At 27.7% G+C, this 27,753-nt stretch overlaps 1 protein-coding gene across 2 annotated transcripts in view; it reads right to left on the reverse strand.

Annotated features, from left to right (window-relative positions):
- Window positions 1-27,753, reverse strand: part of LOC107438122 (nuclear factor related to kappa-B-binding protein) — a 90,212-nt gene that overhangs the window by 49,949 nt on the left and 12,510 nt on the right. For both annotated transcript variants that reach the window (XM_043041956.2, XM_071188124.1), the window contains exons 3-10: window positions 26,845-26,922; window positions 25,240-25,295; window positions 22,666-22,733; window positions 21,300-21,427; window positions 16,454-16,637; window positions 15,559-15,669; window positions 7,663-7,766; window positions 6,124-6,211 (exon numbers count right to left, since the gene is read on the reverse strand). In XM_043041956.2, coding sequence (XP_042897890.1) covers window positions 6,124-6,211; window positions 7,663-7,766; window positions 15,559-15,669; window positions 16,454-16,637; window positions 21,300-21,427; window positions 22,666-22,733; window positions 25,240-25,295; window positions 26,845-26,922 — 817 coding nt within the window. The remainder of the gene's footprint in view (window positions 1-6,123; window positions 6,212-7,662; window positions 7,767-15,558; window positions 15,670-16,453; window positions 16,638-21,299; window positions 21,428-22,665; window positions 22,734-25,239; window positions 25,296-26,844; window positions 26,923-27,753) is intronic.

The raw sequence follows: 27,753 nt of genomic DNA on the forward strand, positions 1-27,753 counted from the left end.
GCCTGTTATTACACTCATGTTGTGTACACTTGACTACTAATTGCAACACAAGAATGACCACACCCTCGTGACCAACACGCAAAGCCCAATGATCGTAATACATTTCTCATGACCTCTTGCAGTACAGAAATGAATCAACTAATGGAAACTGTTCATCAAATTCTCTCAAAAATAAAATTCTGGTGGAGGAGTAATATAGCAAAACTACCACTACAATTATTAAATTCCCATTCACTAGTATATAAGACATGTTAACTGGATTCTATCTTGAGGTATCTTTTGATAGATGACAGGTTGACATTGTTGATAACATATTCCCCACACATTAATTAATAAGTCTCACTGCATGCAATTTACGCACATCGGATCACCACCAAGAGAAAATGAGAACCTAATTAATGAAATTTAATTTACTGTGATAAACTCATAAATCGGGTTTCTCCTTTTTCTTTCAACGCAAGCCGTGAAAATGGCCGTTCTCTAACGAATACAATCTCTGCCTTCTAATATGATCGTAATTAAAAAAGTAATTAAATTTTTAAAGCATCTAAAATGTTTAAAAATATATTGTTTTAAGAAGAAAATGTTAAGTGCAATAAAAAATAAAGAAATAGAAAACCATAAAAATAAAGGACTGGCAGACAATTAAGGAGAAATAAAATCTTTTTATCTTATTAGCATAAGAAAAAATAAATATCTAAGGATTGTATTTTATTACGTTTTAATTTAGTTTATTTAAAAAATCCTTACCCAAATCACTCAAACACTTCATTATAAAACAAAAGTTACGAATTCCAAATTAAAAGAATGTTTTTCTAAAGCTTTTTTTTCACTTTCAATTTTTTAAGCGGCTGTGCTACCTTTCTCTCTGCAACAGAATTCCTTTCTTTCAGAACTTGTGTAAAATTTTTTCATTTTCATTGTAACGTCATGTTACAGAGAAATAAGCCACCTAACAATTCTCTCCCCCCCCCCCACTGACTTAGAACAACATATGCGAAATGTTCAATTTCATTCTTGTCACAAGTTTAGTAGAGCTGAATTTTCTGTGTATTGATCAAAATGTCCAGAAAAAAATCTATTAGTTACACTTCAGAGTTTAAATTTAAAGTTATCAAAAAAGCAAAAATGAACGAAACCGGGCAGCTGAAGATATTTTAACATTATAGATCTTTGGAGAAGTTTTTACTTAAAGATAAATGGAGACGTTTTAAGAGGAGAGACCAACCTGTGTTACTCGAATTGGAATCGGAATTAAATCACTGGATCCTCAGCAAAATAGAGAAGGGAATATTGACTTAAACAGTATGGATCATGCTTAAAGCCCCGACTTTTAGCAACATATTGGGCAATGTTTACCCTAGGATTGGTAATAAAAATGTGTGGAATTTATTAATTTCACACGAATTGTGATAGCAGAAAATAGGTCTACGGAAAAAGATATTATAAACATGGATGAGGTACCTTTAGGTTTTGATTGCCCCCAAACATTGCTGTTACGATGATGGGAATGTGAACACAGCTTTCACTATAGTCTTGGCAAGCTCTGCAGCAAGGGAAAAGCTTGCTCTCTTTGTTATTTTTAGATGGAATACAATTTTCCCAAATAAATCAAGGTTGAGATGGGAAAAAAAGGGTGAATAAACCACAATGTCATGACATTGTGGCTCCTTCTCTAATTCCAAAGGATAGTTAATCATGGACTCAATGCGGACTCACTTAATAGACACAATGAACAAAATTTGTAAAACTTTTTCAGCAAAACTATTCATCATTCCAGGAGGGTTGACAAAAAACTGCAACCCCTGGACATTGGAATAAATAGATCATTTAAAACTCAAGTCTGAACCTTGTGGGAAGACTGTATATCCAGCCCTCAACATATTTACACAAATATGGTAAAAGTTCATCGGACGACTCATGACTAGATAGTAAAGCTGTGGTATGGGGTAACAACCAAGACTGGGACAAATGCTTTTTGCAAAGCTGCAATATTGCCTAATTGTATGAAAAATGCACCCATAAAAAAATATCATTGACTTTTTAACCGATTATGAGGATGAAAATGACGAAATGGAAAAAATTATTTCATATTTGGATCAAAATGTATTGAAATTATTTAAGTCTGATTTCAACAAATCAGAGAAACCACAAATTCAGCAAGATAAAAAGCTTTGACAGAGCAATAATTTTATAGTTGGTGGAACACAATCTTCAGGCACAAACTTTGTGATTTAGAATTACAAATAAACTTTTCAGGCATGCTCAAACAGTTTTGAAAATGCTTTGCTTTTCACAGGATAACATAAGATTTCCAAAACATGCTTTCCAAATTTAAGAATTAAATAAATAGAAATTATCAGGAATTATAGTAAATAAAATATAAATTGAATTTATTAATATTTTTATAAACACATTGAGCAATTTCAGTCTAAGTCTACTGACACAGCTATTAATAGATTTAAAATGACATTACTTATAGAACTCTAAATTGTAATCATTTCTTACTAAAAAAATTTGAAAGTTTCATATTCTATTTAAAATTATAATGAGTTTAATATTAACATTCAGAACCTAAAATTTTTTTTTTATTAATTGCAATTTCAAAAGTTTTATGATTAATAAATTTTTAATTAAACTCATATTTTTTTTTAAAAAGTTACAAAGTACTTTTTTTGTTACAAAGTGATTACTTCAAAAACTTTGAAACAATTAATCATATGAGATTTGTTTTCAACTTCTAAAAATGGTAAATAAGTGTATGACCTCCAATTCACTTTTAAAACTTTTATAATGGGAAAATTTAATTAATAAAGTTTTTTTTCCATGATATTATTCAAGAGTTCAACCTACTAAATACTTACTATTTTAGAATTGTTAGTAAAATCTTTTGATTCAAATCAAGTAAAAAAATCATAATTAAATAAAAAATCATAATCTGCACAAAAGTTGCATGTTCTTATCTAAATTTAAGCAAATAAAAATTTTGAAGTGACGAAGCTGAGCATCTTCCAGCACTACCAATTTTTCTTCAATTACTTGTACAATAATATATGTAAGATGCTTAGTAGCTTGTAATTAGTCAATGACACCTAATCTCAATCTTTAAAAGACCCGAGACTTAACCAAAATGTTCTCTTTCGCCCTTTGTTTGTTAAAGCTACAATTACATAAGATTCTTCCGAAAGTTGAGTCCATGCTCCAGCACGGGAATGGGTTATGAGTAGGGCTGCAAGTTCGTCGCGGGAAAAAAGACCCGAAATTCACGAAAAATATTGAAAATTACCCAAATTCTAAACATAAAAAAATTTACTATATAAATGATGCAAAAGACAGAAATTGCGGAAATAATAAAAAAGCTTAAAAAAATGCACAACAAAAGTATTTCCTTTAATTTCAAGCAATATTAATATTTTTATTTAAATGAACAGAATTTTTGTACAAAGTATTGTACATTGTCAGATTATTCTCATTTATGCTTCGTCTTTCATCGCTTAATACATTTTTATACTTAAAAAACGATCTTTCCGCTTCCACACGCTGTTTGTAGGCACCGACAAACATCAAATTGCCAGTTTTGGATAGCGTTCAGTCTTTGATTTCCAAAACTCGATACATTTTCCTCTATCAACGCACAATTAATTCCTTGACCATTGCTTTGTAAGAAGTAATTGCTGTGAAAACTCAAGCATTCTACATTCAAACTACTAGATACAAAAGCCTTATCTCCCTCTCATCTAAGAAACTGATCCCTATTTAAGAAATCACAAGAAGCTGCCCAGGAAAAATTGTCGGCAGATGTAGAAAGGCAGTAGAAATTTCATTGCCCAGAGCAATAGCCTGTGTTACAACTTTTCTGTCAAAGATTTTAATTATAACATTTTAATTATTTTGTAATTCAAATTTCTTTTGTACTCTTACTGACTTCAGGAAGGTAATCCTATCAGTCTATTACCCTCCCGAAGTGTAGAAAGACCACCTTATGTGACAAGATTGTGATTATCTCTTATCTCTGAACAATTTTCTTGTCATTTTGCTTCACTCCTTAAATATCTAATCAATTTTACATGTTCAATTTAAGGCTTCGGTAAAGTAAGAAATTCTATTAAATAAAAATAATAAATTAAAAATGAAAAAAAAAATTCAAATTTTAAGCAATTTTCGCATAAATTAAAACATATTGAGAAATTTGTGGATTTTAGAAAGAAAAAAGAGGACAATCTATACGAAATTCGCGCCGCGACAGACCTGCAGCCCTAGTTATGAGCTATTAATATGTTACATTATTCGCTTAATCATTAGTAAATTAATTCATGTTTCACGGCTGTTGAATAAATATTTATTTCTGTAAGAGCTTTGTTTTTTCAGTTCAGCCACTGTGTAAATCACTTTGCTATTTATCTATTGATTGTCGTCGGGAAAAAGAAGGCCAATACCCATCTGACAACCATGCAGTGACCTCTTCATATGGTGTCAGCTGTATGCGTCCAGATTTAGCGTATGAGTAATTGCCGTGCTAAATCTAGTGCTCCTACAACCGCCAGATTTCTTGTTTGAAAGCCCATTCGACAGTTAGGTGGAGGGGTTGAAGTTCTTTCGTAAGGTCGGTGCGAATTAAAAGAAGTTTAGTAGATAATTTCTTTTCCACACGAGTCTTTAATCGAAACCAGTTTTTGGCAGCACAAGGAGTCAAGGATCAATAGTCTGGAAAAAAAAGCACCTTTATGCTTCCTATATGTTAATTTCAAATATTGCAGCATTATGCCCCGAGAATCGACTCCTTTCCATTTATTTTAATGATTAAATTTTTTGGCACCAATTTGGTTAAATTTTGCAGATGCAGCGGATTTCCCAGGGCAGCCTATCTCTGCGAAGCAACGGTACAGATATGTGCTGGTTTTTGATATTTTCATTTAAAGGACAATAATATAAAGTTTAGGAATTAAATATTTGAGATCAAATAAGATGTGAACAATTAATTATTAATAGTTGTCATTAAAATGTTTTAGCATTTGAAATTAATAAACTTAAAAGCCTTGAAACTGGCATGCAGTTTGGATGAATAAGAATAGCTTAATCTATGTGTAACATTTGCCCTGAAGGTGAAGTGTAATATTTCTTCAATTTTCAATAACTTACATTAGCATGCATATTTGTTTCTAGTATGCTTCACTTCTGCACTTAAATTCAACCTGAATTTAGTGAGTTTTAAGGATATTAAATTTTTTCTAGTGATTTTGATCAGTTATTTTTTTTTAATATTTGGCAAAAATGTTACAGTGACCGTGCATGTTTTAATCTATAACAATGGTTTTTATCGATAAAATTGCGAATTTTTGATATTTTACCAGACCACTTAACACTAGAAAGAGATAATTGTTTACAAACCACTCTTCGAAAACTGCTGAGAAAAACAGGATTAAAATTTGTGTTCCTGCTCTCGATTAATTGGCTAACATAAATCCCGACAGACTTGCGCTTTTATATATATATAGAGAGAGAGAGATAAGATATAGAAATCTGTATGTTGAATATGATACAAACATAAAATTTCAATCAGTATGAAGAAAAGATAGTTTTTTTAGAAATACAGAGCATTTACATTGTTTGAATCCATAAGAATATGCAATAATAAAAAATTATTCATTGATTTCTAAATAATTTTCATCGAAATGAAAAAATTAACAATTAAATTTAAAAAAGAAAAATTTTTTTAAATTTTTTTTTGTTTATTTTGAAGTTTAATTGATTCTTTACAAGATAGTATGATTTAAAACTTTAAACTATTATATTTGAATTCAAAGCATTCAAACAGAAATGTCTTTATTTCCATTAGTAAAATAGATTAATATAAAACAGCCATTATATTTTTTAATTTTACTCTTTATACCTTAGACTCAGACAATATCAGTTTTAACATCAGGATTTCTAAGATAAAATATTTTGATTTTGGGTACACTAATAATAACATGTATTTTTCATAACTTAGAAATTCAATTTCAATTTATAGACATGAAAAGTAAAAAATGATAAAAGCATTTAAATCAATTAATTATGTTACTTATTTCAGAAAATATTTCAATGACGACAAGATAGTATTTTAATAGACTAAGAAAATCTTACTTGATTTAACTGAAGCTCGTTTAGGGAAGTTGCACCTAGAACTAACACTTTTTATGTCAATGAAAGATGTAGAAAGTTCTGGGCGTTTCTATAATTATAGAAAACAAAAATTTTTCGGTTAAAATTTTATATTATAATAAGATATTAACATAAATTTCAGAAATTAAAATTATAGTAATAATTTTGGATACAAATCAATAAATTTTAATATAAATAAATTATGAATTTTATTTATTTTCGAACTCCTGTCAAAAGAAAAGAATAGGATCATTTCAATACAATTGCATGCCCTATAGAAATAAAAAAATATATATATTCTAAATAGTTGCTTTCAATACAAATTTTGCTCTAAAATAAGAACCATCAATTAAAATGAACCAAGAACAATTTTAAGTTAATTACGTAGAACTTTAATCCTGTTTCTTTCATAAACCAGAGTCAGTGAAAGGTGCTTTTTTAATTCAAAATTTAAGTTAAATGTGTTTGAACTGCTAAGTTTTTAAATAATTTAGTTCATAGTTTTCCCATGGCAATATCATTCATTATTTGATAAGAATAATTTTCTTCAATATGAAACAGTAACTAACAGTAAAGATCAAAAACTGCACAAAGAATAAAAATTTAATTATAATGTTCAGAAAGTTAGCTGGTTTTCCGGCAGCATGATATGACAGATTAACTAAATGGTATATTAATTAAATTGCACTAATCTGATTCTCAATTATCCAAATGCATTTTCCTTTATAAATAAAAAACAGTCAAAAGTAGATGATTAGAATTTTTTGCTCAATCCTCATAACCTGACCACATGCCTATCTTGTATTTTGAACGCTGAAATAAATCAAATTTGGAAAGAGGTAATATTTAATGCAGATATAAATTTTTTGTAAGATGACCACCTAATAAAACAAACAAAAACTCTTTTGTGGAAAGTGTCTACGCTATGATATGAAATAGTACTTTCCCGAGTAGACAAAAATTTTTTAAAAGAGCTGTGAGATACTTGGTAAATAAAACATCTAGTTAACATTTAAAGATTAAGTTATTAAACGAAACGAAACTTATCAGTATTCTAATTGGCAATAATAAATAATTGTAGTACATACATTGATGCACAACTTATTTGTGTTTTTATAACACCCCACAATAATAAATAGGAAGGAAAAAAACTATTCACAAATGTAATTTTCATCCTTTCTTTTCGGAAAATGTATAATTGTATTTTGTAGCATAAGTTTAAATTAAAAGAGATTTTGTAAGTAAATGCATAAGGTGCAAAAACATGAATGCTAAAATTATGATGTAAAAGGATAAAAATAGGAATGTCTGTAGGATACCAAAAATAAGAATATTTTATTAGCCTGAAAGTTTGCAAGATAAAATTAAGAACTAAAAATAAAAACCAAGTTGTTTTTAAGGGCTTAAAAACAGTTTTAAACAGTTTAATTATGAAATTCCACAGGACTTTTTGAAACCCATATGAACCCTTATTTCATCTTTTAGTTACAGCTTTGACAATAATTTTAACAAAATACTCACTGGCTCCAAGACTGCTTTTTCTTTATGGTTTTGCAGCATTTCACGATATCTATCTTCAGACACTTCCATTGCATCACCATTAGTATGAAAAAAATTACCATTGCCTAAAAAATTGGATAAATTTTCAGAAAATACACAATCAGACAATTTGCAACATACATTGGTATCCATTTCAAAGCTCAAAAACAGGCATTCTTAATTATCTATCATATTATCATATCTATTCAGAAGAAAAAAATCTCAGATTTTCAAAGACAACATTTTCATTGAACAAACTTTCCACAGCAATTATTCATAAGAAAATACTTTTTTCTTTCGACATGTAAATCTAGGAATTAATTTAACATAAGTTAAATTTTAACTATAGAACAATGAAATGTTTGTAAGAGATAATTATAAAAGATCATGGAATTATTTACTTTGAATTCTACTATTTATTTACATAAGTATCAAAAATTCTAAGATAGATCATAATCTAGATTTGTTTGCATATTTTTGCTGCACAAATACTTACTTATTGGAGATTCTAGGAAATTACTCTGGAGATTCCAGGTTTTCTCAGTATTCTGGAAACCATGACCAAAAAACTTTCAAAATTAATACTATTTTTGGTTTGGAGCACTACAAAAAAATTATTATGGCAAACAATTGTCGTAATTCTTGTAGAAACACTTTGATCAAGTTATTTCACAATTGGCCATTCAACCATTTGCTTCATCATTCAGAGAATTCATTCACTCATCACCTTCAAAAGTTTTTAAAAGTTTCACCAACATTTTTAAAAAAATGAAAATGAAAAGTTTGATACTTCCAAGTCCTTGATTTTCTTACACTTTTAGAATTAAAGTTAAAATAAGATTTATCAAAAACGATAGGGTCACTATCACAGTGTTTTTGTACATCTTTACATGATTTTAAACTGGCATTTTTTCCATTAGTACAGTATAGGACCCTGAATCCAGAACACAGGAAATCTTTAAAACAAGTACTGTGAACTATAAATTATGAGAACTACTAACTGAAGAAAAACAGAAAAGCAATTAAGGAGAGTAAACTTGACTATAGAAAAGCAATACATTTGAAAAAACAAAAACAAAATTATATGTTTAAAAATAATTCTGTTACAAGAGGGAAATAGAGATTTAGTAATAAATTCCATCTTTATTCTAGTTTATGTTAGTTCATCTTTATTCTAGTTATATACTTTTTTCATTGAATATTATGTTAAGTTGTGGGGATCCATTACAGTGTAAATGTGGTTCCACCCTGAAATAGTAAAGATGGTTTCTGCAGAAAGATATAAAAAAAAGAATATAAAACAAGAGCTTTAGTTTAAACAGAATTTCAAATTTTATTGGACAGAATATGTTTTTACTGCAGTATATATGGACAATTTTTCTTATTTAAATAGTCATTCTATTCTCACCAGCAAGCATTATTAAACTTTAATGTTATGGGTTATTTTTTTTTAATACCTTCATTAGTTTAAAGTATAAAAATCCTCATTTAGGAATGAATTTGTTCTATTGAAAAAGGTAGCCAACTACCTATGAAAGTTGTAAGACATTAATAGTTATCTTTCAACTAAGAGATTGCAATTAACAGGGTTGCCACTCAAATCTGGAGAAAAAGTTCCCTGTGTTTTCCCTGTACATATTATACACAATATGTTAAGAAGAAACAACAATTACTGCACTCTTGTGTAAGCTATATTGGGCTAACTATATTTATTAGTTTTAATTGCTGGAAAAACAGCTGAACATACTTAAATAATGCTATAGTAACTGAAATAGTTTATTATAGCTGAAATATCATGGTTAAATATCCCATAGATTAGGCTTTGAGTGGTCACCATTTTTTAAAAGACAAAAGTAAAAACAAAATTCCCTGTATTTTCTCAGTTTGTAAAGAAAAAAATCAAAATTCCCTGCATTTTCCCTGTTATTTTAGGTGATTTTTAAATTCCCTGTATTTTCCAGGTTTTCCCTGTTCTCCCTGAGGAGTGGCAACCCTGATTAAGATATTGTATTAGAATAGATTAGGGAGTAGAAAAACTAACAGAACTAAAATTTCTAAGGAAACAAATGATCAACTAAAGGAAAAGTTTACTATTGTCTAGTTGATGAATACAGGATGTGGCAAAGAAACTTGGACAAAGTTATAGCCGTGCCGGATAGAATAGAAGTTGAATAACTTATTTTTAATTTGTGTGTTCATATTTTTAATAACACAAGGAAAATAAAGCAAGGAAAATGACAGTAAGAAATCGCTTGTTTGCTCTGTACACAATCCTTGCACATAAAAGATTGGACTTTCTAAAGCAATCGTTTACACAGGAGTGGGATAGATTAAAGGTAGAAGACTTATGGTCTGTTACTGAAAATTTCAATAAGTGTGTGTGCCTCTAAAAAGCAGCCACTTTGAAACCAATTAAATTTATTTATAAATAAAAGCTTACTCTAACAGGGTTCTCACTCTTTTAACAAAGCAGAAATTAATTAATAAATAACATAAGTTTAACAATTTCTTGGAATAAAGTACCGTATTTTTCGGCGGAAGAGTCGCGGCGCTATCGAAAAAAAAGTTTTTTTTCCTACATGCGGCGCTTTCGATGCAGCGGCGCTTCCGACGAAATATTTTTTTGCAGCAAAAAAATTTGTCAAGGAAAGTTATTTAAGATTAAATAATTTTCTGAGAGAAAGACTATTAAAAAAAATTTATAACGAAGTTGACGAAATATTCGCCCGTATCACGATCTACTGCAGAACATCGCCAATTCTTAGCAAACTTTCGGCAGCAGCCTGTAAGAAAATAAATAAACGAAATAATAATTTTAAAAAAACATCTCATAAGGAGAAAATTTAAAAGGTATGCATCTTGCATCCACCCCCAGCTTAAGGAAAAATCGCAAGATAGAAATCTATTTAGCGCCTTGGCAATTGTAATTTAAGTGAACAGAAAATGAAGAATAGGACCCTAAATACGACGTTCACGGGACTGACGAAGTGCCGAACTTCGGATCTCTTTCGGAAATTCCAATATGGCCCCCAAATATGACTATAATTCAATTCCACTGTTAATTTCAGAAAAACCAATAAATTTAGTCAAGTTTCGATCGTAGATTATGATGGGGTGAATTTAAAACTGGCCCATCTTAAGAGAAATTTTGCTAATCAAAATAATAATCTATATACAGTGTAAAGTCGCGTATCCGGAATCGGTGGGACTTCCAGAAGTCCGTATAATAGATTTTTCCGGATAATACACCCCTGAGGTAAACAAAGCTTAAAATGATTTAATAAACGATCTGAATCTAAGAAGCAAAAAATAAATAAACACTATTTTTAAGGGGAATAATGTTTTAGCATTAAAATATCTAATCAATCAAATATAAAATATTAGAAAAAAAAATATTATTGCTGAAAATATGGAAAACGAAAAAAATTTAACAGTTACGAAAATATTAATCCGCCATTTTGAACTAGAATGATTCAAGCAGGAAGGGGAAATTCTGGAACAAAGCTTAAAATGATCTAAATCTAAGAAGCAAAAAATAAATAAACATTATTTTTAAGGGGAATAATGTTTTAGTATTAGAATATCTAATCAATAAAATATGAAATATTAGAAAAAAAATATTATTGCTTAAAATATAGAAAACTAAAAAAATTGACATATGAAAATAATAATCCGCCATTTTTAACTAGAATGATTCAAGCAAGAAAGGGAAATTCCCGTCATTCATTAAGGTGGGTAGATGGAGGAGAAAAATTCTTTTCCTCCTTATTTGTGAAAGAAAATAAGTGTAAAGAGGAGATCATTTAAGTTGAGGGTGGGGAAGTAACAAATTATTGTTTTCTCTCCAATCATTGGCTATCAATCAAGCATAAAGGCGGGACACGCTGATCGGGTTCTCTTTATTTTTTCTTTTATGACTGAAAGAATCTGCTCAAAAGAGAATGTTACCCCATTTTTCCCCCCGTCTCCTAAATATTACATGTAATGGGGAAGAACGAATGTTTTGTTTCTCAAGGACGTGTATCATTTTAGACCTATTCAAATTTTTCATTCTGACTCCCCCTCCACCTTAACGCTTGCCCCGTTTACCCTTTTCCACAGTATTTCTTCTTTCAATAAAAAGGTTCCAGGAAATGCCTCTTTTACTAGCCACCTGCATGGGAAAAGCGGGGGGGACTCAGTTACGGTGTTTTGAAAACAAATCTCCCTCTTTTTCCTACATTCCAAGGGAGGAGTGTCACTAACGGTCACTCAATGGTCTTGGTAGATCTTCATTTCCCCTTTCTGGTGATTTATGGGTTCGATGCATAAGTCAGAGGTTCAGTGCAAACTAGAAAAAGAAAAAATTTGTCAAAAGATTTTTTTATTTTTTTTTTGGAAAGGGGAAGATGGAGAGATGTTTGTTTATTTTGATTGTTAAAAAGTGTCCGGGAAATCGACCCTTCCGGGAAAGGGACGTCCGGATATGGGACGTTACACTGTAATATATAATGAAGAAGAAATAATCAGAATCCTATGAAGAAGAAATAATCGTTTCTTCTTTGGAGCGAGATCATAGTTCTCGTTTTTTCTTTTAGATAACATTTTGTTTTAACAAAAGACGCTTACCTCGCAAGAAAAAAAAAAGATAGCAGGGAACTACAAAAAAAAAAAATTTTAACAACTAATGCTAAGAAACTAACAATGAATAACAACAAAAAACAAGCTAAAAACTAATAACGATAAAAAAAAACAAGCAAGCAGCAATTAACAAGAAAAAATAAAAAGCGGCAAAATAAAAAAAATTTAATGAATCAAATAAAAAACCGCAAAAGGAATAAATTCATTTTATTGTCCACATGGTAGTTTCAATGTCAACTGGGTGTGGCCAATTTATGGTCAAAGAGAGGAGGGAAATTTGGGGGCAAATCAGTAAAGCACAAGCACAGCTGTCAAGATTGATTGATCAGTTTTTTCCAACTTCCATTTCTTTATTTTGTTCATTGGAAATGCAGGTGTTTTTACTTCTCACTTTATTTTAAACTGCTTTAGAAACAGATGTTTCCTTTGATACAGATTTATTTTTTTTTTTCTTCAAGCTTCTTTTTTATTTTTAAAAGATAAAATAAAGTAAGTTACTTCAACAGAATAAAATTCAAAAGAAAATAGCTGAGTTTTTTTGTCTTATCAGTATAAATTTCTTTAAAAAAAAACGAAAAAGATTAGATCAGATTAAGTGCTGAATTTTGGAATGCTAGATTAGGGGTCCCACACCCTTTTCTTTTCCCCAACCCCTTTAAAATATAACTGATTGATTCCTCCTAAACAGCTCCAATAGAAATGACACGTGGAGGAGGTGGGGTACACCTTTCTTTTAAACATTTTCTTCTCTCTTTCTAAGTTGAGTCACATTGGGTTATTTCCATTGAAGGAGAGGGCATCATTCTACCCACTAAAATTCCACCCTCAAAGATTGTGAAAGTGAAACTTATTTCCCCTTCGCTCATTCCTTCAGAATTTTTTTGGGGCCTGCTTAGTTATTTCTTATTCTTGTTATTATTAGTTATTTTATTATTATTAGCTGTTTCGTTATTATGTATTAGTTTTTCCTCAAATTCTTAACGGTAATAAATTTTAAAATCTTTCTTTTAATAAATTTTTATTTTATTTTTCTTATTACATTGTTTTACGGATTTCTGTAATCAGTTCAGCCTTAATTCAGCTACTGAACATATAAATATTTTTTTGCTGTTCTTCTGTTTTTTGGTGCGGTGCCAACTGGTAAGAACAACTTTAGTTTATATAGTTTTGTTTTCTTTTTTTTTTTTTTTTGCTGAAAGAGAAAACTTTTTTTGTTGCTTTTTTTTGCTGAAAAAGAAATTTTTTATTATAATTTAGAAATTAAAACTTTACTTCATGAAATGCATAAAAAAATTTAATTTTTTATTATACAGATACTCTAAATGGTAATTTAAAGGTCTCTTCTAAATGGATGCTGATATGCGCGGCTTAGCACCATTGCGGCGCTTACTACAACCTTTTTTTTAAAAAATTTCATTTTTATTGAGGTGCGGCGCTTGCGACGAAGCGGCGCTTTCGCCGAAAAATACGGTAAGGACTTTTTTTCAAAAGTAGGGAGCTTGAAAATAGTATAATAATTGCCAAATATACATATACCCAGTGTGACAATCCAAATATTTACCTTTCAGAAAAGAAAAAAAAACAATTTCAATATAATGCAAGCGCTGATATAATTGCACTCATTACTAAGGTTCACCAAAGTGGGGCCAGGCAACTTTTGCAAACTACAGTTGAAATTTTTTGGGTAGACTCAATAGAAGAAACTCACTTTTTTAATTGGTTTTAACAAAATTTATTGAACTAGATCAAGGTTTTGCTTCTAATACAAAATAATTGTCCTTGATGATAAATTAACTTGATACATAAATTGAAATGCATTCGACTTATTTTAAGAGCATGAACTGAAATACATTCAACTTGCTTTAAGAACATACTAATGTGCCTTTAGTTATAATGAGAAAGTGAAGTATCTGTTCTTTATAAAACATTGGGGCTCCTAAAACGTTAAGAATACTTTTTTATTTATATGAAATTATAATTATTGTTCTTATTTATAAAATTTCCATTACAAATGTTTAACTTTAAGTATAATACTAATTTTGCATTTTTAAAATATCTACGCTGGTAACAGTGATTTAAGTTATAATTAAATCAAACTAGTTCATTTATGACAAATTATCAGTTTCCATGAAATGACATTATTTATGTAGCTTGAAAACGTAATTGAACTCTAATATATATTTAATAAATTAAGTTTATATATTATTATAGTACTCAAAACAATGCTTTCATATAATTTAACTCTTTAACAAAGCCAATGGCACCATATGAGCAGCACGGCAATTTTACTTACTACATCCGATACCATGCAAATGGCAACAAAAATCAATAATATATTGTTGTCATATTTACAATTAATTTATATATAAAATTATAATTGATATTAAGCTTAATTATAAATTTTTTAAATAATAATAAATATTATTATGCTGAAATAAACTTGAAATATTTTCAGATTATTTAGAGTTAATTACATCTATCAAAACTATCTGCATTCCATTTTTAGTGATTTCATTAAAACTGAATTAGGTCTTAGAATTTTTTCCCTCAGTTTGTAAACTTGAGTGCAGAAATTAAGATTCATATTTTTTTTTCATAAAAAAAGTAAATAAAGAAATCTGGTAAAAAAACAACATTGAAAAAAATTATAAGAACAAGTTTTTATATTTTGTTGCTAGAGATTTATTACATATTCAGTTGTAGTTATGCAAGATAGTTTTCTTAACTAAGTCATATTAAATTAAGTCCTTCTAAGTAAATATAGGCTCTACTAACATCCAAGCACTTTAAATAATAGTTCCACTTTTCCTCATTAGGCTTAATTCAATATTTTTTTTAATAAATTGCAATATATATTTGTATGAAAATTGCTGCCAAAGTAATGGCCAAGTATATGTTCCAGCAATTGTGGATTGATCACATGATGCTGATTATAGTCAATTCCTAATTTAAATTTTTAATTGGTTTGTCCAGTCACCCTAAATTAAACACGTTAAAAAGCAAAAGAAGTTCTAATAAATTTATTTTAAATAATATTTATTTAAAAATAATAACTGTCTTCAAGTAATTCACAAAAGAAAAAGGCAGTTATGCAACTTTTCAATTCATAAAATACTGACTTCTAAACAATCACTGCCGGATCCAAAAATTTTTAACTTTTGTAAAATCTTGCTCTCTTCTAATTCATTGCTAGCAACATATACAAAAGTTATCAAACGAAAAAAAAAATTCAAAAATTATCCAATGAAAATAGTTTACCTGAATAATTTGATGTGTCAGATGTTGTTGGCATACAAATACTAGCACCAGTGCTAACTTCATGATTGAAATGCTTTTTATACTTCTTAGGAACTTTAGGAGGGCAACTTTCTATTTAAAAAAAAATTAAGTCTAATGAGCAATTAAGAATTCATTTGAATTTTAGATTTATAGGCAAACATTGTAGATATTTTATTTATTTTACACGCTTTATATATATTTTAATAGTTGTGTCTTCAATTTTTATGGAATATTAAAGCTTCAATAAAAAAATTATAAGAAAAAAAATCTTTTTTCATTCGTATCAAAAGCTTTTGTTGTTTACCTTACTGACCTATAAAAATCTATTTTCTAGGCTTGTCGAAGTCAGGACAATTTTGGATACAGGACTAATTTTTTATAGCAGTAAGCCATTTTGGATTTTCATAATAGTTCATACGAAAATATTGAGAGGAATTTTCAAGTCAGGAATGGGCAGAATGTTTTCATTATAATAAACTTGCTTAAAAGTATAATTTTTTCTTTACTTTTTGTACTAAATGATTTTATAAAGCAATAGATACTAAACAGTATAAAGGAAGGGAAATAGCTTGCTATACTTAACAACACACCACTGAGCTTAAAACAAGAGAAAATTCTTAAGAAAAAAATAATTATTTGCATACATTAATAAGAACTTCAAACTTACTATTATAATATATTTAATTTACTTTTTTTTAATTTATTTAATAACCAGTGTTTTTGAAAATTATAAAACATTCAATGTCTTTTTGAAAATCTGTCTCCCATTTATCCCTGGATGAAATTTTTATTATCTTTTTTATTAACACTATTTCTGTTAATAAATGTAAGCGTAATCAGTCATTTACTTAAAAAATTTAAACTTTCTTCAAACCTGGATAATTTTCATCATCTGAAGAAGTATCAACTTCTCCAATTTCTTCTCGTAGATCTTGCAGCATAGAAAAATATCTTAATCTTGTCTTTTCAGATAAAGTAGCATCCTTTGGCTTCGTAAAATACTGTTGCATTTTAACTGAATTCTCAGGAGGTAAAGCATAGGAAGCTTCAACCAGTTTCTGACAAATACCAAAATAGATAATTTTTTTAAATCTAAATACATCAAACAATACTTTACAAAGAAATGACAATGTATAAGGAAGAAAAAATTTAAAACACATATGAACAAAATACTCACAACAAATTTCCTTAAGTATGAATAACTGTTTAATATACACTGATCTTTAGGTGATAGCTTTGATAGGTCTTCAAGCTCAAAAGTGTGAAATAATGAAAAGATTAACTTGCTTAAGCAAGCGACATTCTCAATCTAGATAACCAAGACTATTTCAATGGCTGGTTTTAGAAAATTTCGTTAATATTACCTAATATCTTGTTATAATAAATTATGAGAAATTTGTTTACAGCCAGATAATTCTTTTTTATGTAATAAAAAACTTTCCACAATTTTTAGAATATTTTATCTAATTTCATACTTTTTTCCAGCATCTAATTTCTTTGAAGTTACGTTTATCCTAAGTAAGTATTACTGTTGAACCTCCTGCATCATATATTATTCTAGTGTAGATTCTGAGATGATAATTTTATAAGGAGGAGGATGAAGAGGTTTTTGGTAGCATTTATATATATATACATATATATATGAATGAAATTTGTTTTTATCTTAAACGTCAACATTTATATCAAATTAGACAATCACTAAATCAATAAAAAGTGGTATATTGATGAAATATTTATACATAGAGCTTAAAGAGATTAAAGCTCCAAAATTTCACAAAAACCCTGATGTTGTGGCTGTCAAACACATTTATTTGCGAAATTAAGTTACATCTTTTGCAAACTTTTTTTTATAAGTGGCCTGTAAAAAGAAATAAATTAAAGTGCTGCATATACTAGAAAATATTGCATACTAAAAAATATGAAAAAAAAAGATCTTCATGAGGTCAAATTTTATCTATTACAATTTAAATATAAACAAATTGTCATATTTATCAGAGATAAAAATTGCAAACCAACCCTCTAGCTTTTAAACTAAGGTTTTTTCTCAAATATTTGAAGTAGTAGTAAAAATTATGTGTTAATATTTCATTCAAAAAGAATTTGACCACCACTATATTTAAATAAATTAAAGATATTCATAAAACATCTAAAAAAAATTGATGCCTTTAAATGTTATTGAAATTTAACTATCATTGTTATTTAACTACCACATACATTATACATGATGTAAAAACATGACATAATTCTAAATAGTATAAGAACTTTGGTTTTATCATTTACTGATAGAAATAATTACTTATAATTATAAAATTTCTGAAATTTTTCAAATTAAGTGTTCATAATTGATCAAGACATTTTATGCTGTTGTACATTGGTATGGCAAATTATTTTTAAACCACATTTATTACAATATGGTGTTACATTACTAATCAACCTAACTACATGGGTAAACTATGCCAAAAATTAAAAAATTTTAATAAGTAATAATCATGAAAATTCTGGAAGTTTAGTCAGACTTTTTTTATGAATTAACTTTGAAGAATATTGATAGGAAACCACAAATAAAGCTTTAAGGCTTTCTTGTCATTAGAAATAACCCCTCATTTTCATAACTATGTTAGTTTCAGATAATCCTTCATAACTGTTAGATTAAGTTTTAAACAACTATAGCCATCACATACAGTACAAAGTCTGATATGCAGAAGCCTGTTTACTCGAAAAGTCAATTTTCTGGACACTTTTTAGCAATCAAAATGAATCTCTTTTTCCTTTTTCAAAGAAAAAAAATTTTTTTTTTCAATGGTTAAAAAATATTAGTTCAAAAATTAAAATTTTTGTTTCTTCTTGCTGCAACAGCTAGCTAAACATTTATCCTATTTCAATATGCACTAAAAAAGTTGTTGAAAAAGACAAAAGCATACATGGCAATACTTTTACTTGTAACGAAGGTAAAAAGTGCGCATTTTTACTTTTTTAATTTAATACTTTTACTTGTTTTTTCGTCATTTTTTGGGGAAAAGGTACAAATATTTATAACGAAAATTTTGAAAAAATCAATACTTTTTTGATTTTTTTTTTAAAATTTTCTCTTTCAAAAAAAATCTCAAGACAAATCTCTATTTTCTCTTCGAACACCCTATGCTACAAGTCAAGGCCACCAAACTTCTTCATCTCCTTATTACAAAGCCTTTTAAAAACAACCGTGTAACTGGGAGAAGGGAATATGAAACCCCTTAACTGGCTGGAAAAAATAGCAATTTCAATGAGAAATCTGAACTGAAGGTTCAAAGGTCATTTGGTGTCCTCCAATAATTACTTAAAAAAAGGTGACGCCTCTGCCTCGCTTGACAACTAATTTAAACCAACAATTTAAGATTGAATACTCCCCCTTCTGTTCTGAAAAATAAAAACAGATGAAAGATGTGCATTTAAAGATGTTCCTATATTTACATTTTGAAAATAAAAAAAGGATTTTAATTTTTTATCTGATCCTGAAAAGCAACAATGACTCGATAATTATTTTCTAAATATTTAAATAAATGCATTGAATTATACTCAAATTGTTTACATTCATCAGATATGCTAAAATTTGTTACTACCATGGTATAGCATCAACGGAGGGATCAAAAAAACATTCGTTGCCCTCCTTCCTTAAAACCTAAAAAATTACATTTCTAATTTTTAAATGTTAATTTTTTTAAATTTTAAATGGGAATTTGTTTATTTGTTAATTAGTTTTCATTTTTTTTGTGATGATAATTGGTAAAAATTTATTCATTAAAAATTTTTTTTTCTTAATGCTGTAAACAATTTAAAGATTTGTTTCATAAAATATTAAAACAGTAAAACCAATTTTTTTTTTCAATTCCATATACTATATTTAGTTTAAAGTACTATAATTTTTTTTACTTTTAAGTTGAAATAATATGAAAAAACTGAACTTCGTACTAAAAACCTTTGGTTTAATAGATTTGAACAGATTTATTAAAATTGTTGTTAAAATAGTAGATTTATTAAAATAGTATTTGACAATTTAAGACAACAAAAAACAGTATTTTTTAAAGTTCTATTTATCAAATAAAAAAATCTTCATTATTTAGAATTGTAAAATTACATACTAATTATGATTAAAAACTAATTATGATTTTTAATTTAATGGTTTAAGTTACCTGTGTATACGAATAAATTTTTTTAAATTTGTTTACTTGTTTAAGCAAATATTGCAAGATTTATCAAATTACTTCTACAATTATTTTATTACAAGAAATTCTGATAATGAAAACAAAATTTCTAAACATTTGACAGTATAAAGAATAATAATTTTATATACGAACAGGGAATTTTGACTTCTGGATATTTTCAGCATTTATTATTTCAATGAAGTTTGTAAAATTTTCATACATTTTAAAGTTTTACACGTTTTAATAAAAATTTAATATATTTTAAAGTTATATCTTTTCTTACACTTGTTTAATGAAATTTAACGTTATTTTAAAATTTCGATTTCCTTGAAATGCAATTTAAAATTGTTGCTTGTACTTATTACCTGTCACTTTTTTAGATCAAAACTTTTTACTATTTACTTGTTACTTTTACCATAAGTACTTGTACTTTTACTCATTACTTTTTAAAATTAACGTTCCCATGTATGGAGAAAAGCAGTTTAAAAAAAATCTTTGGTAAAAAGATGAACTATAAATAATAATGAAGCTGAATGTTAATGGTGTTTAAAAAGAACAGACATGTTTTGTTTCCCTTCAGGTTTCAAATGCTCTCATTAAAAAAATCTACTGGATTCTGTCCCTTGTTTACATTATATTAGTCAGCTTAAATCAATTAGTCAGCTTTGTATTAACTTTTGGAATTCGAGGCTGGTTTGCTAATGTGATTTTTAACAGATTATCTGCAATTCTATTTCTTCACACAATATGCATTCTTTAGTTAATTAAAGGTCATTCAAGTTATAAGAAAACGTTGTATGAAATTGACTTATAGAGTTGTCTATTTGTCATTTTTTATTTTATTGAATAGCGTATGTTTTGATGCTTGTTTACCTTAAAGGCCTATTATCTGGAAAAATCCATTTTCCAGACTTTCTGAAGTCCTGACAATTCTGGTCATGGGATTTTACAGTTATACGCTGATTACAAAAATGAAGTGAAAATTCAGTGTGTAGAAAATCAAATTTTGCACTTGTAACTCTTTTTAATATATTAAAAGTGACTTCCTCATTGCTTAGTTTTGAACCATAAAAATATGCAAAATTGTAAATTTCATCTAGGTAAAAATTTTGCCAGCTTAGCAATATTTTTTCAAAAAAAAATTTTTCTTTATAGTAATTTGTAAAATAATTAAAATATTTCAATGTTTTTAAATACAACTAATTTTTCAGCAATACTATATACATACATATGTGTGTGTGTGTGTGTGGTAAAAATTAAAGCTTTTATTTCAGGTTAAGGCACTCAAACATAGGAATTTTCCTTCAATTTGGCAAGAGGAGTTTGATGACCTCAATAAAACAGTATACTGCTTGTTTTGTTTTATCTGCTGAAAATAATGCTAGAAGTAGGGTATCAGCGTTCTGATCTTTTTATCCAGTATATTAGACTAAAATCTTGTAATGTACAGTTTGTTTGCAAAATTATATGTTTCCTTTGAAATGCTAAAGAAAAATACTACATTTTGCAAAAATTTTGTAGTTACTTGAAAGAACTAACCTGCCGGGAAAGTAATACATCATGAAGTAACTTATAAGAATACTGCTTTTGCTGACTTCTATATTCTCTATAATTTGCTTCTTTTAATGCATTAGTAATCTCCACAACTTCAGAAGATAAAAATCCATCTAAAGGCAAAAAGACAAACAGCTATAAATTTTTTCAGTCAATTCTGTGAAAAATCGATGAAACTAAATTATAAATTTTATAATACAGTACATTAAATCTCTATTGTCTTTGCTTTGTAATGACTTATTGAAAAAAAAGAAGATAACATTTCATATGTTTTCCAAGTTTTTACATTAATATTTTGAGCTGAAAAAACAAATGAATCAATACAGCTGAATTATATTCCTACTTTAATATTAAATTTAAAAAAATAGCTATATTTTAGATGTTTTATTTTTCTTCGGAGGGGGCCGATTATCCAGGCTCACATTACGCGTTTTTCCTCATATGTTTTCATAGGTAATCCACTTTTCCTCCCCAGTAATTAACCTGTCCAAGAAGGGTTTGATTTTGTACCATGCAAGAAGCTGTGCATATGACATTGATTAATTTAGTTGCTCTTTTTTATCAATTTACAACCATTGTAGGTGCACACTAATATTTTTACATCTTTTATTACATAAACCTGCCAATATATAAACAGGATAGAAAAACAAAAGATCCTGAATAAATTTTTACTCACAACTTTTGATTGGATCAGTTCAAGAGTCAAGTCATGTTAGGTCATTAGAAATAAGCATTCATTAAATTAAAATCAAAGACATAAAAAAGTAGCTTTCTTATCAAAAAAAATCTTTTAGCAAGGACATAAAGTTTTACCCCAAAAATTAGAAAAGGGTAGTCACACACAATCTAAAAAAAATGAGGCTTTGACTATGAATACTCAAGCTATAGCTCAAAGCTGTTCTGTAATGTGATATTGCTTTTGAATTATGCTTTTTAAAATACAGAATATTTTAAAGTATCTCCTCAAGCTTGATGAATGAGGCTTAATAGTTCGATAATTTTATGTAAAAAATTTGAAAATAAAATAAATAATTTGTTTAAGAAAGAGGTAAATATTTTAATAGGACGTATAAAAAATTATCAATTTACGTAAATTAAGAAAAAATATCTAAAACACAGCTTTCATACCTTTAAATTTATGCACTTACATCCAAATGAAGAAAAACATATATCCTTAAGGATATATGCTTTACTTATACTTACGTAATTACTTTAATTACTTAAGTAATTAAACTATAAATGCATGCTGATGAATACTTTTAAACAAACAGAATTTCTTTACTATAATAGTCATGATTCGTAAGGCATGCCTATATATATTTATTTAAATACCTTTTTATGTGTATCATACCTCTTAGTTTCTGAAAAAATAATTTGAAAGGACTTCCAAATCTGAAATTGTCTCCATTGAAAAGCTTCCTAAAAATCAAAACATTTATATTTAACAAATGTATATATTATTAAAATAAATAAAATATTAAACAAATTTAAAAGCAGCACCATAGCTGCTAAGTATAAAGAACTAAGAAATGAAAGAAAGGCTTTTCTTTTGAGTCAAAATATTTTTTTCCTCATCATATAAAATAGCATCTAGAACAAATATTTACTTATATATACCATTCAGCATTATTCACCCAATCATTAGTAGCAATTAATTTAGTATACTCTTCTTACTGTACAGGCTTATTCAGGACAGATATTTATCTATTGTAAAGTTGATATTTATATGTGCCTTATGCCTAAACCTACCAATAATTAAACAAGGATATATAAATAAAAAATCTGAATATATACATACTCATATTTTTTCTGATTATGTAGAAAAAGTTATACTGAATCAACCACTTCAGAAATAAATAAAATCAGAATATTAAATTGCACAGCTGAGACACCAGTTGTTGTGATGTAACTTCATAGATGCGACATCATTTCTGTTGGTATCTATCCCTATACTTATAAATGTGGGTAGGGTATTTATAAATGGATATTTATCCAGGTATTTACCAGTCTCTGATAAATACCCAAAATCAGGTTTTTTTAAAAATAATTTACTGTTATTTTTAAAGCATATAACCACGAATTGTCTTGCTCATAATTCTGAGAATAATATAATGATCTTTAGTTTTCAAAAACGAACTTTAAACTTGAAATATATCATTTCCAAAAGAAATATTTCAAAATACTTTAAATACTTAGTAAAGGAGCCACATTATTGCATTAAAAAGGTAAAGCAAAAATGTTTATATTCTGTAATTTAATGAAGTAGACATCTTTGATGTTTTCGGTTTCACATTTTCCAAGAGGAAATAACTTTTTCCAATGGAATGGGATAAACTGGATTAAATGAAAATCCTAAATGAGCACAAAGAGTATATTTAAAATTCATTAAATTTGTTAAAACTAAGCCTTAAATAAGTTTAGTTCATTTATAATACATTTGCAAAGTTAATATAAGTGATAAAACTAAAACATGTAAAAATAAATTTCATTTTTAGACATATAAAAATAAATTTCAAATCTTATATAAATTAAAAGAAATTTATTAATAAAGCTACACCATTTAAACCAAATTTGTCTTCCTTTTTTTAGCAAAAAAATTTAATTAGTTAAAATTTTAATTTTGTAATAATTAAAAGAAGTTCAGTCATTATTTAAAGTTAATCAAAACCAAGATAGGAAACTGGTATGGGGTAAAGGAAAAAAAAACAAAATACTTATCTATTACACACATTTAAGATAAATAAAAAATCTGACTATACAGCTATATAAAACTAGCATACATATATGTATAGGAACCCTCTTAATTGCCTGATCATTATAGAAACGCCAATAAAAAAAGTCAGTAAAAAAAGCATAAGAAAAAAATTGTCTTTAGTTCTTAAAATATAATTGGGACAATAAAAGAATAAAGTTTTTCAGAAATGCTGTGTTATGATAAAATCAGAAAAACGAGAAAAGAAAAAAAATGCAAAGTATTGAAAAAATGATGTAATTGACTTGCCTGAATATAATTAAAAAAATCAGCAATACAAAACTTGTGGTACAGTATGAATTAATCTAGTTTCAATTCTTTAAATGTTGCTTTTTCATTTGTCTACAGGACATAAATTTGCAAGCAGTCTCCAAGTTTTAGAACTTAGCAAATATGAGTAAAATCTATTTCTAATAATGTTTAGAAAAAAATATTAATTTGGATAATTCTTTATTAAATCTATTGAAATTTAGAAGGAAAAAAAAGAAGAAGAAAAAACTTCATCGAAAAATACTTTACTAAATATTTGACCAGCTGAATATCTGGCAAAAAGGGCAGAATACCGAATAGTGGCCAAATATTTGTTAGAACTAGGAGTGTGACGTCCTTTCATATAAGGTCCGTTACTAAGATCTAAATGCAGATTTAGGCTTAAAAAGTTTTTCTATTAGAATCGTCATATTATAAACCATTATAGATTTTTTTTATTTTATTGTTTTCATGAATTCATATCTACAGCGACAAATTTTTAACATACTTTTTTGTATCTAATTTTTACAACCTTATATTTTCAAATTGTACTTTATACATGTTAGATTAAGCTCAACTATTACAATAGTCTTTGAGTGACTGCGTTGAAATTGCATACAAATTTGATTTTTTGATGGTTGTATTACAGAGTGTCTTGGTAAATTCTACTAATAAGTATATAGACTGATTATGTAATAATAGATAATAATAATACAAACTCAGTAATTTTAATGTGTCCCAAATTAGTTCCATGATTTTAAATGTTTCTATAAGCCTCATTTCAAACTAATAATTTTTACATTTTACCTGAATAAGTAAATCTTAAGAACTTGGTGTAAATATTAACTTGCACCTTTAAGAATTACTGGATACTTAAAACTTATTAATCCATTAAATAATTTCTGAATGGAACAATATAGTTACCTTAAAGTCTCTTGTTTCTCAAAGTCATCATTTTCTGGAAAAGTTGGAAGTAGTTGCTGAAATGACAAAAACTTAATTTCAAAAAAGTGAAACTCAAAGTTAATAGTCTCGAAAATTTAAATCAGTTGATAGAAAAGCAAGGTAAAAGTGTCCATGATAACCAAAATGATAAAAATCAAACTTCAGAAACAGTTTCAAGTTTTTTATGATAGGATGATTTAAAACTTGAAGATCCCATAAAGAAAAATCATTTGCCATTAATCGTTTTTTATTATTTTGTATTAATAAGTGCCTTTTTAAGATCAGTTTTAATCCCCTTAGAAAATAAAGATGAAAAAGACTTCAACTCTATTATCATAGATTCCAGCTTTTTCAGAACTTTCAGCTCAAAGCTTTTTTGCTTCAAACATTTGATTCTACCTATGTTATTCAATGGGAATGAAAAGAGTAATAGGAAACCTTCAGACACAGAAACTCAACACAAAGAAATTGAATATTCAAAAGATTAAACAATTATTTGACGATGAGTGATTATTTAAAATAGAAAAACACAGTTAACTTAAAAATTAAATAGTGTTTAAGTGTAGGGAAACATTTGCCAAGATAGAAAACATTTAAGTCTATCCTGTGCTGTGTGCTGAAAAAGCTGTGTGAAGAAGAGAGGGTAACCCTCTTCTTCACACAGTATAATCATTTAAGAGACGAAATAAGAGGTTTCCCAATATTTTGAAATCATTTTCACATCATGAACTAACTATATATAAACTTATTTAATATACATTTTTATACTGTGCTGCGCCACTAACATGCAAACAAATTGTTCAGTATTTTTTAAACGCAGCTTTTAAAAATCCCAAAATAAAGCAAACATTAATCAACGTTCTACAACATCTGTGATTCGCTTTTTTTTTTTTTAATGAATAGTGTAGAGAAGGGATGGAATAAAATCAGTTGAAAAAAATAATAACAATGTAACCCATAACTTGAGAAAAATAACAAATCTGTTACGAGCAACCTGTCACTTTAAAAATAAATGATAGTCGCACTTTAAAAATAAAAATAAGACAGATTAAAATATATTGCGCATTTGGGAAATTACTAATTAGATTTATTTGGATTCTATAATCAAATTGTTAATAATATTTAATGACATAAAAAAAGCAATAACAATATTAGATACAGCACTTCTACCTAAAAAAAAAAGTTACAGTATACTACTTAATGAAATTATAAAATGAGTAAAAATTACTTTTGCAGTAACTGAAATAGGTAAGAAAAAAACTATTTTTTCTTGGAAGAGTTAAAGGGCTTGATAAATACTCTCGTCATATTGAAAGAAACACAACCATTATCTCTAAATTTGAGACTTTTAGAAATGTCTTTGTTAATTACTAACGGAACTTTGGTTATGAAGTAATTGAGGCAGTGCAGTGCAAGAAATAAAATTATTTTGAAAAAAATTTTACTAACAATTTTCAAACTAATACTTAATAAGAAAGTAGAGCTGCAATTAGCCTCAGAAAATAAAACAAAATGAAATAAATTATGGACAAAAAAACTATTATATTTCTAAAAAATGAAATATAATTCAAACTTGAAACTTACTTTTAACCTTTCAGCATTTTTTCTATTAATAAGAGACTTCCATGTGGTTGAAGTAATAACTTCTCTGAAAACATCTTCCTATATAAATAACACAGATTTAAATTTAGTAAGACCTAAAATATTTTACTTAAATTTCTTCCAGAATAAGAGCAACACTCCTTAAAGTCAATGTTTCAGCCAATTGAAAATAAACTTGAAATAACTCTTATTGATCACATCAAATTTCAAAGCTCATGCAATTAGGTAGGAGAAACATTTAAACAATAAACATAATGAAAAAAGTATGATGAAAGTTATAAAAGCACAAATACATTAAGCAATTGAGTGATTATATTCTCCCCCATAAAATTGGCGTGCACAATGTAAAATAAAAAATCAAATATCTGAATAAATTATAAGCAAATAACCAGATTTTCACATGCCAACATGTTCTCTTAATGGTTCAAAAGGTTGGCCATAAGCAGGGTTCATTCCAGGCAGGATTTACAGAACAGGTCACCCGTTTGCTTTTTGAATGATAAATTTTTGCCCAGCATGGCCTTTAAACTTATCACACGTCCCAATATATATATACTATATTTAAAGGAAGAAAACTGTTTATTTGGGTCTATTTTTTTCCAAATCCACATAATTTTTCTCTACGGTTTTTCAAATTCTGATATATTTAATATGCTATTATGACATGCGAGTTTTGAATTTAAGCTATCACTTTTTTTAAACATTTGATTCATGATGATTCCATCAAAACTTCTTGTAGTTTGAGAGGGGTTTTTTTGGAAGTTATTTATCATTTTTTTTCAGCTCCTTTCATGTGGTTTTTTAAATACCAATAAATTTAATATGATGTATTATGACATTCGAAATAGGCTTATCACTTTTTGAAGTGTTCAATTCGTAATGACTCCAGCG

Source organism: Parasteatoda tepidariorum, chromosome X2, assembly GCF_043381705.1.
Source record: "Parasteatoda tepidariorum isolate YZ-2023 chromosome X2, CAS_Ptep_4.0, whole genome shotgun sequence".
NCBI classification, from domain to species: domain Eukaryota; kingdom Metazoa; phylum Arthropoda; class Arachnida; order Araneae; family Theridiidae; genus Parasteatoda; species Parasteatoda tepidariorum.